The 18,023-nt window shown below is 39.6% G+C and overlaps 1 protein-coding gene across 5 annotated transcripts in view; it reads right to left on the bottom strand.

Annotated features, from left to right (window-relative positions):
• The window catches only part of zmat3 (zinc finger, matrin-type 3), a 181,093-nt gene that overhangs the window by 130,590 nt on the left and 32,480 nt on the right, over nt 1-18,023 (bottom strand). For all 5 annotated transcript variants that reach the window (XR_005634325.1, XR_005634326.1, XR_005634327.1 and 2 more), the window contains exons 4-5: nt 14,478-14,647; nt 8,467-8,567 (exon numbers count right to left, since the gene is read on the bottom strand). Coding sequence is in view for 2 of the 5 variants with exons in the window: in XM_039758739.1 (XP_039614673.1) it covers nt 8,467-8,567; nt 14,478-14,647 (271 nt within the window). In the remaining 3 variants the exon portion in view is untranslated. The remainder of the gene's footprint in view (nt 1-8,466; nt 8,568-14,477; nt 14,648-18,023) is intronic.

The following is an 18,023-nucleotide window of genomic DNA, read 5'->3' as shown; positions in this document are numbered from 1 at the left end:
GACTACAGCCTGCATGCCTCAATGAGTCATCCTCCCTCGCTCTTACTTTTTTACCGTTCATCTAATGAATACACTGAGTATGGCTTTACCAAAACAATCATTGATGGCGAATAAAGTATCCATTATTCGAGTATGTAGAGCGGGATATATATATATATACATATATATATATACCCGCGTATCGCAGCGAGAAGTAGTGTGTTAAAAAGGTAGAAAAGAAAAGGGAACATTTTAAAATAACGTAACATGACTGTCAATATACAGTATTTGTTTTGTGAGTGTTACTGAGTGTTGCTGTCATCAAGGATTTGATTATCATTATTTCTTTCAATCAGGTTCATATTTGTAGGATGTGTTGTGTTCAAGTTACATTCCGTGTTTGTCAATCGTTGTAAAGATGACAGGTTTCATTCATCGATTCGTTTCTTACTGCATCAATAAACAGCTCGTCTTCTTCTTTATCTGAGACCTGACACACTGCATGCACGGGTTTTTTTTACACTGTCTTCCTTTAGCGGGACATTGACTTTTTCCACCGTGTGCTTTGTTTCCGCAGTAGCTGGATTTATGAATATGCTTATCAGACGCTTCATATTTTTTGCTGCCTTTTCAATTGTGTAATTCGGTTTTGTTCAGCTCTTTGGAACTGTTGCCTTTTATCTGTGCACTGCGTCAGTTCACGTGAGCCACTCGGTGTACATGCATCGAAGGTTCCCAGCTGTGCTGGTGCCATCTCGTGCTATGTCCGTGGCTGTATTTAATGTTACCTTAGTCCTGGCACTTAAAACTTTCTCTCGCAGTTTCGCTGAGTTTGTGTCAAACACCACCCTGACCATCTCATCTTCCTCTCCATAAGCACAGTCCTTCACCCGTGAATATTTACCCGTGCAGTTTGCTATTGGATTGCCGCTGACGGACGGCCTTATATGGGCAGGCACTAAATTACAAACGCCAGTGGCAGCCTGTCTATGAACTTAATTTAAAGTGTAGGTTTACATCGTGCTTTGTTTCCGAAGTAGCAGAACTCATGAATATGGTTGTATATGTCACTCGCTTGCTTCTTATTGTTTCGCTGCCTTCTCAATTATATAATGCATGTTTTCTTGAGCGCTTTTTTGAGGTCTTCCTGGTTTTCTATGTACTGCGTGATTACGTGGGAGGCGTGATGATGTCACACGAAACTCCGCCCCCACGGCGTTGAAGCTCATCTCCATTACAGTAAATGGAGAAAAACTGCTTCCAGTTATGACCATTACGCGTAGAATTTCGATATAAAACCTGCCCAACTTTTGTAAGGAAGCTGTAAGGAATGAACCTGCCAAATTTCAGCCTTCCACCCACACGGGAAGTTGGAGAATTAGTGATGAGTCAGTGAGTGAGTGAGTCAGTGAGTGAGTGAGTCAGTGAGTGAGTGAGTGAGTGAGTGAGTGAGTGAGGGCTTTGCCTTTTATTAGTATAGATGACTGGGACAGGTTCAAGGTGTGGACTTATGACGGTACAGGAGATAATTATATTACACAGGGGCACTATAAGAGTGAAATGCTTAAGCCCTTCACCTATGCTTCTACATGTGAGTTTATGGCTGCCAGTGAATTGTTCAGTTGTCACTTTCAAGTCTACTGAAATGGCCAAATATTTTACACCTTTGGAGAACTGCCAATGGCTCTTAAACATCGTAGATTCACAGGTGACGATTTGAGCAGTGGATTTTCATGTTTATGAATGTTTCAACTCTCAAAAGCTGGATGCGAAGTTTTCGATGAAGCCGGTTTTATGCTTACAACGCTTGACAGATGCCGAATGTCACTTCAACACAAGTCCTGCAAATACTAACGTAATTGAAACAAACCATGAAACTCAAACCGATTATGACAGCAGCAATCCAAGCTGTGAGAAAACAGTAAAAAGGAGGCGTGTCAGACGTTGTGGAACATTTTCTGATGCAGCTAGACGAAAACAACTTTGTGACGCTGCTGCCAAATACTCGCAGAAAAATCCACAAGTTAATAGACATGCTGTCACTAAATACTCGCAGGCAAATCCACAAGTTCATAGAGACGCTGTTGATAAATACTCGCAGGCAATTCCACAACTTAATTCCGGGAATGCCTGTTAACCATCTTAGATTCATGAGTAGCGATTTGGGTAGTGAACACTTCGATGAATGAAACCTGTTACCTTTACAAAGGTTGACAAACACGGAATGTAACTTGAACACAACACGTCCTCCAAATGCGACCCTGATTGAAAGAAATAATGATAATCAAATCCTTGATGACAGCAACAGTCATAACAGTGACAAAACAATTTACATAGACAATCATGTTACATTATTTTTAAAATGTTTCCTTTTTTTTTTCATAACTTATTTAACACACTACTTCTCCGCTGCGAAACGCTGGTATTTTGCTAGTATTTTATATAGGACCCATCACTGTAAACACAACCTTTTGCTAGTACTATATACACTGATAATAAAGTTGAACTTCAACAACTGCATCTTTGAACTATTGATTTCTGAAAAAATAATCATGACAGGATGTATGATAAAAGCACTACCATCATCATCAAGTAAATCATAATTTAAAGGAAGGACAGTATATAAGTAGACAGCACAGCCATACAGTCAAGGTGTTTTGCTTTCAGATTTTAAAGTACAAAATTTGCCATTCTGTAATTCCAGATTAAGTACCTTATACTATTGAAAAACTATGACTAGATCAGATGATTCAGTGCTTTGACTCAAAGCACTTTTATTTACTTGAAGCAATGAACAGCAAATAAATGAAAAATGGGTAAATGTTTAATCTCAACTTTCTGAGAAACACCTTGACAGGATTTTGCATTAACTGTTCTTTTGCTAAGCCTATAAAAATCTTGGCTAATGCACGTGTAGAAAAAAGGACCCTAGCAGGCAGTTGGAGGAACCCTTGGGAAGACAGACAAATGAACTGTGGTGTTTGGTTACACTAAAAGAAGTGCTGCATATGTCATCAGGAAGGTGAAAGTGATGTTACATTGGAAACTATTTACTTTTAGGAACAACTACGCACAGAGGCCAGCCAGCTGCCACAGTAAGCTGCGACATGCTTTTAGTCAAAGAGCTCCAGCACTGCTTAGGCATCTCCAGCACAGTTAATGGAATATTTCTCTAACTTTGTGGTTTCACTTACTCAGTTATTCATGTAATGCTAATACCTGCAGCTTTGTCCACTCTTTAATAATTCAGTCACAGTACTTCCTGTGTCTGACACCTATATACTTGTCTACTATCAAATGTTATGCTGCATATTGTATTTGACTGTTCTTGTCATGTACTCTGCTATCTTTTGTTACTTTTGTATTGTATTCTTATTTGCTTCAAAAGCATTTTCTATTGCTATTTGCTTTTTAAGGTGTTATATTAACTAAAGGTTATGTGATTAATAGAAATGTCAGATCTAGACCAGAATTCTCATTTTACACTGAATCTGGTAAGCACTAGCACCAGGCTGTTATCACTAGAGCTGCATTATTAGCAATGAATATATTTGAACTTTCACAGTGAATTTGCCCAATTTGGCAACTTAGTTTGATGTAAACAATATCACAAGTGAGGCAAGCTTTAGCTGCATCAGACTACACAAGTAAGGGTCTCTGTGTGAAGATTTTAAAGCATTGCTTTCCAAGTTGAGGTTTAAATTTTTTGTCATGTGTATGCAGTACCATGAAATTCTTACTCACCTATCCCCTAAGAACAATGCAATAAAAGAAATACGCAAAAAAAGAATCCATAGCATCTTAGCTCATCATTTTAAACCACTTTTCTTGGTGAGGGTAGCAGTGGCAGGAGACCAGGCAGCCCAGACTTCCCAGACTACAGATTACAGCTCTTCCTGGAGAATTCCCAGGCATTTCAAACCAGCCAAGAGATAAAATAAGCATGTCCTGGGTTTGTTGCAAGGTTATGCCCAATGGGACATGCCTGGAGCAGCTTCAGGGGAAGTCGCTCAGTTTACATCCTTTTGACATGCCATAACCACCTCAACAAGATCCTCTTGATCCGGAGGAGCAGCAACTCTACTCTGAGGATTGATTCATAGAATGTCAGTTTAGCAGCTCTATGAAGAAAGCTAATTTCAGTCACTTGTACTCTTGAGCTCATTCTTTCGGTCATTACCCACAGCTCATCATAATTGAGGACAAGGATGTAGATCAAGCATTAAACCAAGAGTTTTGTCCTTAGACTCAGATCCTGTTTCACCAACACAGACCGGTACAGCGCCTGCACATGCAGCCACTCCAGTCCGCTTTTCGATATCTCACATTCCCTTCTTCCATCACTTGTGAACAAGATCCCGAGATACTTGAATTCCTCCACTAAGGGCAGCTTTCCCCCTTTCACATGCAGAAAGTAATCCATTCACTTGAAGGTGCTGATCCACACCCCTGCCAAATCACAATCAGCAGAAATCAGATAAAACAAAGTGGAAAACATCATCTATATAAAGTAATTATTTTAATCCCTAGCCTACCCAACTAGGCATTCTCGGCTGCGCCTTGATATGCTGTTCATGAAAATTAAAAACAACTTCAGAGTCCACTGGGTTGGGGAGTTTCTGAAAGTTTCCCTTCTACATCTTGATGAATTCCCCAGAAGATATCAGCATCTCTCCATCCCTGCCTTGAACAGTTTGGGCAAGGTCACACCCTTCTAAGGCATTGAACAGTTTGCCAGAATGGCCTCAATCCTATAAGATCATCTGTCTCAGTGGCCTCCACAAACTCCGCCCATGCTCAAGTTTTTTGCTTGCCCAACCACTTTTGCTGCAGTCCTCTTAGTTTTGCCAGCACCTCTCAATCAAGTCAGGAAGTTCCATATACATCATTTCCCCAAAGTCCACCTTCTTCAGTCTGACAGTTCCCCTCATGTCTGATGTCCACCATTAAGTCCTTGGGTTGCCACCATGAGAGGCAGCAACTCTGTCCTCTTGTCTGAACAATATTTCTGTCCCTTCTGTCCCTGGCTTTCCAACTTTAACAAATTAATGTTCTGTTAACAAAAAAATTAACATTTAATGATGTGTTCGTAAAGACTGTCTTATTATTAAATTTCTTACTCTGAAACAGTACCTACAGGTTATGTTTTTCCCCATGTTTTGTCATGTAAGTCACTTTGGATGAAGATGCCTACGTAACTAAGTATGATGCTTGTTTTGCCTACACCTGGCATTTCATCCTTGGACCCAGGTCATCAAAAGTCATAGACCAAGATGAACTAGAGTAAATATGGACTCACAATAGCAAGAGATGCAGCAAAGATCTGTTGCAAACACCTAAGAATAGAAAAACTAAAGTGATACTGGTAATTACACACAAGGTGGCTACTGTATTTCTAAACATTTGTCAATGACGTACTTTGCTAAAGAAAATCAGGGCACGAAGAAGGGGCACATAGAAGATCAGTTTGGTATTTTTCAAGTCAAAATTATTTCTTCACAATCATGGTATTTATTAATCTGCCATACAAAATTGCATTCTAAAGTGAAGCATATTTTATAAATAAAAAATAACATTTTAAAATGGGGTTAAATGGTTCCTAAGTATCAATGTGAAAAAAGTGAATTTATCCATTAGGTTTGGTCCAGGAGACCACCGTGCCTCCATATTTTTGTTCCAACCGAACTTCTTCGTTATTTGCTTATAACAAAACTTGCTATTGAATTCTGTGGCTAGTCAGTGATTTCATTCTTATTATTCTTTTTTGAGAATACTATCCAAATTATTTTTAGCCTGAAGCATTTCTTTCCAAATATTTTAGCTGTTGCTTCATGAAGAACATATACGGCTGTAAATGCGATCATGTTCGATGGTGAAATGTTGCTTAATTTGCCATTTTAACCTCACTGTTATCTATCTAGATAGATAGATAGATAGATAGATAGATAGATAGATAGATAGATAGATAGATAGATAGATAGATAGATCCCCGTTCTCCCCGTGTCTGCGTGGGTTTCCTCCGGGTGCTCTGGTTTCCTCCCACAATCTAAAGACATGCAGGTTAGGTGCATTGGCGATTCTAAATTGTCACTAGTGTGGGGGTGTGTGTGTGTGTGTGTACGCCCTGCGGTGAGGGGTTTGTTTCCTGTCTTGCGCCCTGTGTTGGCTGGGATTGGCTCCAGCAGACCCCCCGTGACCCTGTAGTTCGGATTGTCTCCAGGGTAAATTAACATTTTACAGAAACACCTCAATAAATAAATAGATATATAAATAGTTAAAAACAAACAACAACCCCCCCAAACACACATAAAAATGTAAAATCATCTGGCTTGGATCACAGCGAGATTCTGCTGTCAATAACAAGCCTGTAGGTGGAAGTAAGATGAGGCCAAACCTACTAAAATTGATCTACAAGTTTATATTTAAAGTCACGATATATGGATACAGCAGGTCCAACTTGTAGTGTCCACAAATGGAACATGCCTGACTTGTTTGAAGTCACCTGCATTTAGAATGTTTTACCGATAAGATATTGGTACAAACTGAATAATTTCTGTTGCTGAGTCAGCCAGAATGATGTAACTTATTTTCCTGGATAGTGACATGGACATATTCAATTTGTAATTCAATGTCTTGATCACACATTTTAGATTAAATTGTATTGTGCTCCCTTTTACACCATTGCATTCACAAAAATCTCCAGTTCCCTCCTGCTTTTTCCATTCAGTCTGATGATCCCAGTCAAGCATTAAAACAGTGTCTGAAATAATACGTGTAAGCCGTTTTTCCACAGCACCCAAAATATCACAGCACCTGAACATGCCATACCGTGCTATGAGGTATAAAAATTCAAACAACTTATATGAAGAACATTTCTCATTCTATATAGTCAGGCCAGGTCTGAATTCCTTTCCACCTTACTTTTATCCTTGCTCTAGATCTGTGCCTTTTCAATCTCCAGACAAGCTTGTAGCTTTAATCCATGCTTTGAATATTTGCCCTTTCGCCTGTTTCATTTTTGGAAGAGCAGTTCTCCTGATACGGCATAACAGGGCTCATTAGCCAGCGGTGAGCGCAGTGCTACCAGCTGAATTTGGGAATATTTCATTCATCCCATTTAACATATACTTATATTCTTAGATATTATAGACACAGGCAGCCATTGGATCTTTTACTCACACCGTTTGACATTTCTCGAGTTTGAAGCTTGCCTGAGAGGCAGTTGAGGCTGGTTGGTACTAGCGTCTGCATGGACAGCAGCAGCTCTTCAATTTAGTTTAAATCCATTTAAAGATATATGGTAACAAGCTAAAGGCAAAATCTTAACATTTCTAATAGATAGCTAGATAGCTAGATAGCTAGCTAGATAGCTAGCTAGCTAGCTAGCTAGCTAGCTAGATAGATAGATAGATAGATAGATAGATAGATAGATAGATAGATAGATAGATAGATAGATAGATAGATAGATAGATAGATAGATACTTTATTAATCCCAAGGGGAAATTCACATAATCCAGCAGCAGTATAATGATACAAAAAAAAAATATTAAATTAAATTGTAATTAAAATGAAAAATGAAAAAAAATAAAAAAGCAGACAATAACTTTGAGTAATGTTAGCATTTACTCCCCCAGGTGGAATCGAAGAGTTGCATAGTGTGGGGGAGAAACAATCTCCTCAGTTTGTCAGTGGAGCAGGACAGTGACAAAAGTCTGTCACAGAAGCTACTCCTCTGCCTGGAGATGACACTGTTCAGTGGATGCAGTGGATTCTTCATGATTGACAGGAGTTTGCTTAGTGCCCGTCACTCTGCCACAGATGTTAAACTGTCCAACTTTACTCCTACAATAGAGCCTGCCTTCTTAACAAGTTTGTCCAAGCGTGAGTCGTCTTTCATCTTTATGCTGCCTCCCCAGCACACCACCGCGTAGAAGATGGCACTCGCCACAACTGTCTGGTAGAACATCTGCAGCATCTTATTGCAGATGTTGAAGGATGCCAACCTTCTCAGAAAGTATAGTCGGCTCTGACCTTTCTTACATAGAGCATCAGTATTGGCAGTCCAGTCCAATTTGTCATCCAGCTGCACTTCCAAATATTTATAGGTCTGCACCCTCTGCACACAGTCACCTCTGATTATCCCAGGGTCCATGAGGGGCCTGGGCCTCCTAAAATCCACCACCAGCTCCTTGGTTTTGCTGGTGTTACGATGTAAGTGGTTTGAGTCGCATCATTTAACAAAGTCTTTGATTAGCTTTCTGTACTCTTCCTCCTGCCCACTCCTGATGCAGCCCACAACAGCAGTGTCATCATGAATGAAAAAAACATGAATTCAATACATAAAAAGATTAACAACTCTAAATACAAAAAAGATCAAATTTAAGGACGCCTGGTGTAAAGCACTTCTATAAGGAAAGTTATTTAAAACTCCCACTTTGGATCTGACAGAAGTATTTTCACTAGACATAAATATTTTAATACTCCTACCTGGAATGTTTTGAGGAACATGCATATTCCTACGGGCTTTCATGACTTTAAGCTCACTGCCCTCTTTTCTTGTCCACCTTTGGTTGGTTTCTGATGTGTCTCTAAAACACAGAAGTAATTCCATCATTACAAATTGTAAACATTTTACTAACAAGAAGATATTTTCCCAATATCTCATCGTTATGCGTTTTTCAAAATGGTCTTCTTTAACTATAAAGATTGGCACCCTGTTCCCAAGTGCCTTAATTCTTAGATCTGCTGTGATATACACAATAAAGCATGAAGACTTCATATGAATAAAAAATGTTTTGTAATTCTGAAAGAAGAAAATCCTGGATAAATTAATGAGATCAATGCAAAGAAGTTCACAAATTTACAGAATTATGCTGTTCATTTAAAACACTTTCGAAAACAAAATCGAACTTTGCAATAATGTTAAAAATAAATACTGCAAGTAAATTGTATGCCTCTTTAAATGTTGTATTCTCACAATGTGGAAATTACATGAATGCATTTTAAAACCTGCCCAATTCATCCATTTTCTGAATCCTTTAAGTCTGTAACAGAATTATGGAGACATGAAAGCTATCCCAGAAACAATGACAACCTGGTGGTCTTGCTTGCATGAAACCATGACAAAATATACAATAAAAAACAGAAATAAATAAAATGCAACATATATGCAACTAGCCATCTCCCGCGGCTTCGCCTGCGTATTAGTGAAACAGGACAGCTTTCTACTCCTGACGTCACTCTTCCCCCTAAATCGGTACCGCAAGTGAACTATGATACTTAGCACGATGAGAAAGTCACAAAATCAACAAAATGTTCAAGCAAATTAAAGAAAAAAACCCGATCTAAATCCGTTAAGTAGTTTTCTCGTGAAAAGCGGACAGACATACAAACGGGTCTGAAAACCTATAAGAAATTTCACACTTAGACCATGAAATTTTTAAAACTGTTTCTTAGCAAGCACCTATGGGCCAAGGGTAACCTACATTCCAAATTTCAAAACCCAAGTCCTCATGGTTTTGGAGATTTTGTGATGAGTGAGTCAGTGGTATTTGGCTTTTATATATGTAGACTATGTAATATATATTTTCTAGTATTTGTTTATATACAGTATACAGTAATCCCTCCTCGATCGCGGGGGTTGCGTTCCAGAACCCCCGCGATAGATGAAAATCCGCGAAGTAGAAACCATATGTTTGTGTAGTTATTTTTATATATTTTAAGCCCTTATAAACTCTCCCACACTGTTAACATTATTAGAGCCCTCTAGACATGAAATAACACCCTTTAATCAAAAGTTTAAACTGTGCTCCATGACAAGACAGAGATGACAGTTCTTTCTCACAATTAAAAGATTGTAAATAGATCTTCTCTTCGGGAGCAGAGAATTTCAGAGAGAGAGAGAAAGAGCGCTCGCAAAGAAAAGCAAACAATCAAAAAATCAATACTTGTGCTTTTAAGTTTGCCACGGAATTTTTTAGAGGAGCGTCAGTATCTTCTAAGCAAACATCCTCAGTGCAAACAGCCCCTCTGCTCACATCTCCTCCGTCAGGCGCAGAGAACGTCAGAGAGAAAGAGAAAGAGCGCGAGATTAAAGCAAACAATCAAAAAATCAATAAGTGTGTTTTTGGAAGCACCACGATAAAGCAGCCGGTATTTCTTAGAGGTGCGTCCGTATCCACTAGGCAAACAGCTTCTGTGCAAACAGCACCTCTGCTCACAGCCCCTCCGTCAGGCGCAGAGAATGTCAGAGACGGTGAGAGAGAGGCAGAGACAAGCAAACAATCAAGCTCCGCGCGGGATGCATATCTTATAGCATTGATGAGTTTTAGTTAATATGTAATACATGCTCTGATTGGGTAGCTTCTAAGCCATCCGCCAATAGCGTCCCTTGTATGAAATCAACAGGGCAAACAAACTCAGGAAGCGTGTAGCATAAATTAAAAGACCCATTGTCCACAGAAATCCGCGAACAAGCGAAAAATCTGTGATATATATTTAGATGTGCTTACATTTAAAATCCACGATAGAGTGAAGCCGCGAAAGTCGAAGCGCGATATAGCGAGGGATTACTGTATACTATATATATACATATATATACTGCTCAAAAGAATTAAAGGAACACTTTTTAAGAGTATAGCATAAAGTCAATGAAATTTATAGGATATTAATCTGGTCAGTTAAGTAGCAGAGGGGGTTGTTAATCAGTTTCAGCTGCTGTGGTGTTAATGAAATTAACAACAGATGCACTAGAGGGGCAACAATGAGATGACCCCCAAAACAGGAATTGTTTAACAGGTGGAGGCCACTGACATTTTTCCCTCCTCATCTTTTCTGACTGTTTCTTCACTAGTTTTGCATTTGGCTACAGTCAGTGTCACTACTGGTAGCATGAGGCGATACCTGGACCCTACAGAGGTTGCACAGGTAGTCCAACTTCTCCAGGATGGCACATCAATACGTGTCATTGCCAGAAGGTTTGCTGTGTCTCCCTGCACAGTCTCAAGGGCATGGAGGAGATTCTAGGAGACAAGCAGTTACTCTAGGAGAGCTGGAGAGGGCCATAGAAGGTCCATAACCCATCAGCAGGACCAGTATCTGCTCCTTTGGGCAAGGAGGAACAGGATGAGCACTGCCAGAGCCCTACAAAATGACCTCCAGCAGGCCACTGGTGTGAATGTCTCTGACCAAACAACAAGAAAGACTTCATGAGGGTGACCCAAGGGCCCCATGTCCTCTAATGGGCCCTGAGCTCAATGCCCAGCAGCATGCAGCTCGATTGGCATTCGCCATAGAATACCAGAATTGGTAGATGCACCACTGGTGCCCTGTGCTTTTTACAGATGAGAGCAGGTTCACCCTGAGCACGTGACATAAGTGAAAGGGTCTGGAGAAGCCATGGAGAACATTATGCTGCCTGTAACATCATTCAGCATGAGCAGTTTGGTGGTGGGTTAATGATTGTCTGGGGAGGCATATCCATGGAGGGTCAAAAAGACCGCTACAGGCTTGACAAAGGCACCTTGGCTGCCATTAGGTATCAGGATGAAATCCTTGGACCCATTGTCAGACCCTATGCTGGTACAGTGGCTCCTGGTGCACGACAATTCCTGGCCTCATGTGGTGAGAGTATGCAGGCAGTTCCTGGAGGATGAAGGAATTGATTCCATTGACTGGCCACCACACTTTCCTGACCTAAATCCAATAGAACACCTCTGGGACATTATGTTTTGGTCCATCCAATGCCACCAGGTTGCACCTCAGACTGTTCAGGAGCTCAGTGATGCCCTGGTCCAGATCTGGGAGGAGATCCCCCACAACACCATCTGTCATCTCATTAGAAGCATGCACCGATGTTGTCAGGCATGTATACAAGAACACAGGGGCCATACAAAGTGCTGCGTACAATTTTGAGTTGCTGCAATTAAATTTTGGCAAAATGTACTACCCTGCCACATAATTTTTTCACTCTGATTTTTGGGGCGTCAAACGATGTGGCATCCTTTCGTTCATAACACATTACCCAGTCTATATCAGTATAGATATCCAGGACGATTTCTTTTTCCTATTGAGATCTGATGTGTTTTCAAAGTGTTCCTTTAATTTTTTTGAGCAGTTTATATATATACATATATATACATATATATATATACATATATATATATATATATATATATATATATATATATATATATATATATATATATATATATATATATATATATATATATATATAGTGATAATAGCACCTGACCCGGCACAGACTCACACAGAGGCATGTGTAAAATCCAACAAGACTTTTATTATCTTCATCTGTGGGGCATGTCTTCCCCATAATCCCCACAGGCACAACACAGTCCCAAAAGCACTTAACTCAAATAATCACAACACTCCCGTTTGGCACAACCACTCCTCCTTGGCAACCTCGTCCTCTTCCTCCCAATTCTGACCCTGAGTGGTGGTTGCCGGCCCTTTTTATAGCCCACCCGGAAGTGTTCCAGGTGCTTGATCACCTGATTCTGATTGCACTTCTGGGCGGGCTGTAGAGTTGTTCAGGCCAGCTCAGGGACCCATGCACAACCCCCTGGCGGCCACCCCAGATCCCAACAGGGCTGTGGAGAACTCCATCTCCCATGGAGCCCTGCGGGAAACTGAAGCACCATCCTCAGCCAGGAAAGCTGCCGCCAAGCGTCCCAGGGGAGGTATTGAGCAGTCCATAATTGCTCCCCTAGAACATGTGTAGAAGGGGTGTCCCAGCCAGGCGTGGGACCCGGCCGCACGCCACAATATATACTGCGGTGGGCTGGCGCCCTGCCCGGGGTTTGTTTCCTGCCTTACGTCCTGTGTTGGCTGGAATTGGCTCCAGCAGACCCCCATGACCCTGTAGTAAAGATGTAGCAGGTTGGATAATGAATGGATATATATATCTCTCATCTTGGTTATCTATTCCAGTCCTTCAATATCCACCCTCAAGCTGTGGCGCTGAAAACTACAAGGAGTACTGACCACACACCCCGCTCTTTGCTTAAATCACACAATATCCCACTGCCAGTCTTAGATTGCAGCACTTGAAATTCTAATGGGGAAGCAACAAAAACTAGGTTGAGAAGCTCAAAGGTACTGCTTCACACTTTCCGTACTTCACAGTGTGACACATATCCACTTCAAGCACTGCTTGCACATGCATTTACATCTGTAGACTTGTAGAAAAAAGCCAAGCAAAATGTCTAACACGGTACAACAACCTAGTACTACATCTGTAGACTTTAAAGGGGGACTACATAAAACTGATGAAAATCTCAAAAAGACATACTGTACTCGAGTGAACAACGTAAACAAATGAAAATTGTAAACATCTATTCCTAATGATTACCCAATTCAACTCAAAAGTATACACTTTCCTCTAAAATTGTGTTTTGTAATGACCATCAAGAAAAGCCAAGTCACTAGGAAAAGCAAGAAAAAGTAGGAACTGATCTAATGCAATAATGTTTTAATTATGGATAATAGTGTGTAGCATGTTCAAGAGTAAGCAGCTCTAGTGACCTAATAATATTATTACTGTATTACTTATTATTCAACTAATGCATTTATCCAAGGCAGCTTAAAACATTTAAGATACAAATGGTTACATTTCTTTTGTCTGTCCAGTTGGAGCACAGGCAGATGAGGTGACTTGCTCATAGTCATACAGTGTCACTATCAAGATTTGGACCCACAATCTCAAGGTTTGAATACCTAGGTCCAAAGTCTTAACTTCTGCCTGCCAATAGTATTAGCCCTTGGTTAAAAAAATACATATATTGAAAACAGAAAATCACTTAGTTACACTAGTACTTCAGATACACTCAATTAACCAATAGCACTAAAACTAAGACTGAGGCAAGTTATGTTACAACAATTCCTAGACAAGCAAGGCAAAACAGCTAGTTGACAATGCAACACACATTCATAAAATCACTACAGTAATAAAATCTATCTAATTCTAATGCCTAATACATACTTTTAAGGGCCATCAAAACTTAACCAGCACTAAATAACACAAGGCAGGAGAATGGAGAAGCAGTTTATCACAGAGCACTACTCACCTGATTGGTAGAGAGCTGAGGCAATAGACTCAAAATACAGAGAGTGAAACTATAAAACAGCAATAAGACTGAACATTTACAGAAATCAAACTGTGATTGTGCAGTAGTTAGCATTGCTGCCCCCTTATATAATCCATATCTGCATGGGTTTATCTCATAGCATATGTGTTCTCCTCCCAAAAATGTGCAAGTTAAGTTAATTGTCAACTTTAAACATAATAAGCAGTGGTTTATTCAAGACTGTGGCCAACATTAATTGATATCTTGTGGGATAGGATACAGCCACCTATAATCTGGATTAAGCAATGGATGAGAGGATATACAGTATATGAGCACAACAATGTATTAAATATAAAACCACTATGTCACCCTTATTTAGTAAGTGACAAAAAATAAAAAGTTAACACTTACATAAATGCATTATTCTGCTGGGCCTCTGCCAGTCGCAGCCTCTTGGCATGGTTCTTGCCATGGTAATGAGCTTGAGCCACAGCAGGAGAGCTGAATGAGGCATCACACAGCTTACAGTAATCATCCTCTGTGGCCAAAATTACTCGGCTGCCACTCTTGAAGAAACCTGACTAAAAAAAAACAAAAAACAAGAAACAGAGGCAGATTAATTAAATTTTAGTAAGAGGCAGAGTCAGGCTTGACTCAGTTACTACATAGTAATGCATCATGAATTAATTGGCAGCATTCCAGGCTGGGTCATGGATCCAATACCAAGAATTTCCTTTCAGCAGATGGCTAGCTGGCTCTATCATTTTGGCAGCTACAAGGAGGAAAACCCTTGATCCGGTTAAGGTGGAAGCAGGAAGTTTCATGCTTCACTAGGCTGACAGATGTCACTCAATATTTTGTAATTAACAGATCTTCAGCACTTGAATTGTTTTTTTTGCTTTCATTCTTTCAAAAATCTCTTGCCTTTTTGGTTCCCCCTTGTTATTTATGTTAATTATGTATTTCACGTGCAAGGTTTAAAATATTAGACTTCCTTTATAATGACATGCAAGAGTCTAAAGACTTGAGTTCTTTCTTGTGCAGCTTCCTGTTTTTCACACGTTGCAGCTGAGACAACTGTTTTCAGGATAAAGTAGGTTTAGAAAAGACATACTGTATACAGACGAAAGCGCTGCCCAAATAAACACATTCAAAGTTGTTTTTCACTTAAGTGTTTTTTCTTAATATAGTATAGTAAAATTATACCAAAGCATCTCTGACTTTTGTTTTTGCAAAATATAGGTATTTTCAAAAGGGCTTGTTTAATTTACTAGAAATGCTGTAAAAGCCATGGTTATGGGATACAAAATGTAATAACTGATGGGTGCTTTCTATAGTAACTATAGTATAACAAGAATATTTGCATTATATAATATTTTGGCCAAAATGGGCAACTAGTCTAAAGAAAATAGCCTTTCTGCTGTATGTTTATTTTGTAGAATCCCTCCATCACTTTATAAGAACCTAAGACATCTGCCAAATAAGGGGAATCCATTCAGTCCATCAGGCTCAGTTCGTTAGGTGAGAACTACATGTTCCCAATATCTCTTCCAGATACCTTGTAAAAGTTCTTAAGGTTTCTGCTGAAACTACATGACTTGGTCATTTGTTCCCAATTACATTGAACCCTTTTTTGTGATGAAGTGTTTTTCTGCTTCTGTTTTAAGCTTACCATAATCTCATATCCACTTAATTCAGCTCAGGGTCACTGAGGCCAGTTCCCCATACACACAGTATAGTCCGCAAAGCAGGAAACAGTCCTGAGTGGGACACCAGTGTATTACAGGGTTCAGTCACTCACGTATCTTCAGTCACAATGAGACAATTAACATTTAAAAGTTAATATAACCTGCATATCTTTGAAGATGTGGGAGGAAAACTGGAGTACCCAGAGGAAAACCCACACAAAGCGCATAACGGGTACGAAAGTTGGAAAGATTTATTTTACTTAGAGAAAGCAATTCACCATTTTACTAGATGAATACTGTTGGAGCAATATTATCTATGTCATTAAAATGTATCTGGACATGGAATATACTGAATATAGTCTTCTCTGTTAAAGACTAAAGAAGCTTTAATTCTCAGACTGTCAGTGTAGAACATGCAATTTATTTTAGGAATGCACTTTGCAAGGCACTGCACTGTAGTTCTGCAGCACAGCTTTTCTTGAGGAGGCGGAGGTGTTAGGGTGTACTGCACTGTACACTCCTGTTCAGGAATGCCAAGTCCTTGTAAAATGTATAGCCCAACAACAGCACAGAAATCACGTAGTGGCACAAAAAAGTAGCCCAATACTGGACGCTGGACTGTAAAGCATGTTACAAAGTTGAGAGCATAGGACCCTTCTCTCACTCAGAAAATTGAAAGTGATAGAATGGGTATAAACCATTGAACCACTGAACAACATTCCCATCTGAGATTTATAAATATCACTCTTTTAAAAAATGTCTGAAGCTAATTTTTTCCCTTGAAGGCTGACCAAATTGGAACTTGGCAACACTGCTCCTGCTTTTGTGAATGTATTTATCAGGCACACAAATCTGGCTGAGGTGCATATCTGGACAATCAGGAAATGAAAACAAACCATGAAAAGATTTAACTAAAAACAAATGATATTTGTTAAAATCCATAGAAATTCAAAACCGGGTTAAAAATCCAAGCATTACATCAAAAGAACCAAAATGGAGACAAATCATTATCAAAAGTAACAATCCTAATCTTATTTAAGACAGCAATGCACAACAAACAGAATCCAAGTTTCTGGGTCTGAATAAAAGAAAAAAGAAAAAAAAATCAGAGCATAATTCTATTGTAGATAGGGAAAGGCCTAAAACACCAGGCAGGAAAATAGATAACTTCTTGAATAAAAAAAGGAGAAATATGCAAAAGGCAAAACAAATGAAAATAAAAATAAAACAAAGCAAATGAAACCTAGACAATCATAGTCAAAAGTTGGGCAATCGTCAAAATCCAGGCAAGGCACATAAAATAATCACAAAGAGAATTCATAAAGGGTTAGAAGGCTTAGCACAAAAGGAGAGGAGGAGGAGGTTGGGAGCATGCACTGATACAGCACACTGCAGCACCAAATGAGGACCTGAGTGCTACCGTGCAACAGATGACACCTCAGCACAACACTTGTACGAATGGAATGGAACAGTGTGAGGTTTTTTTTTTACAGTGTCTGGAGTGCCAATCCTGCCACCAACCCTCACGTTTTCCCTGCAAGTTGCAGGACTTACTTGCAGGTTAAGGGCCTTGCTCAAGGGCCCAGTACAAAAGGCTGACCTTTTATCCTGTCTCCTGATTAATTCAAGGTCACAATCCCAGAGACAACTCCCCTAGAAACACAGGACATGACCCTGACAAGCATATACAAAAATGCTACAAGATCTAAAATTTCATCCTTAATCATGACAGGTTTTGAGTTTTGAATAATTTGTGAATAATTACAACTTTTCTTTAGCTTTATCCATAATCTCGGTGTCCAAATTTCTTGTAGAAGCTCTTTTGAACGAGCATGTTGGCTAAAATAAAACCTTGGACAAAAGGTAAAATGATCATGAACTGTCATAGGATGGAACTGGCAGGTACAGATGAGATTAATTGTAAGTCAAAGAGAAAGTGGTCAGGGGAGTTGTAAACAGAAAAAAACAAAAAACAAACATCAAAGTCAAAAAGCCTAATAAGAACTGTGAATAACCAGGAATTTAAAACAGCACTAGCAAAATGTGTTTTTTATAAAGAACTAGCTATCCCCCGCGTCTCCGTCTACATAGTGGTGAAACAGGACAAACTTTAAAAATCAATAAAAAAAAAGATTAATTCTGGCCAAGAGGAAGGTAGGTACGCAGCAACGTCAAACATTGGCACTGTATCTGATCGTGTCCAGCTCTGACGGGAGAGCATCCCCTGCATAGGGAGAAAAGCAGGTGGCCATGGTATCTCTGGCAATCA

This window comes from Polypterus senegalus, chromosome 1 (genome assembly GCF_016835505.1).
Source record: "Polypterus senegalus isolate Bchr_013 chromosome 1, ASM1683550v1, whole genome shotgun sequence".
In the NCBI taxonomy this organism is placed as follows: domain Eukaryota; kingdom Metazoa; phylum Chordata; class Cladistia; order Polypteriformes; family Polypteridae; genus Polypterus; species Polypterus senegalus.
The sequence above is the reverse complement of the archived record's forward strand: the minus strand, read 5'-3'. Positions and strand labels throughout refer to the sequence as shown.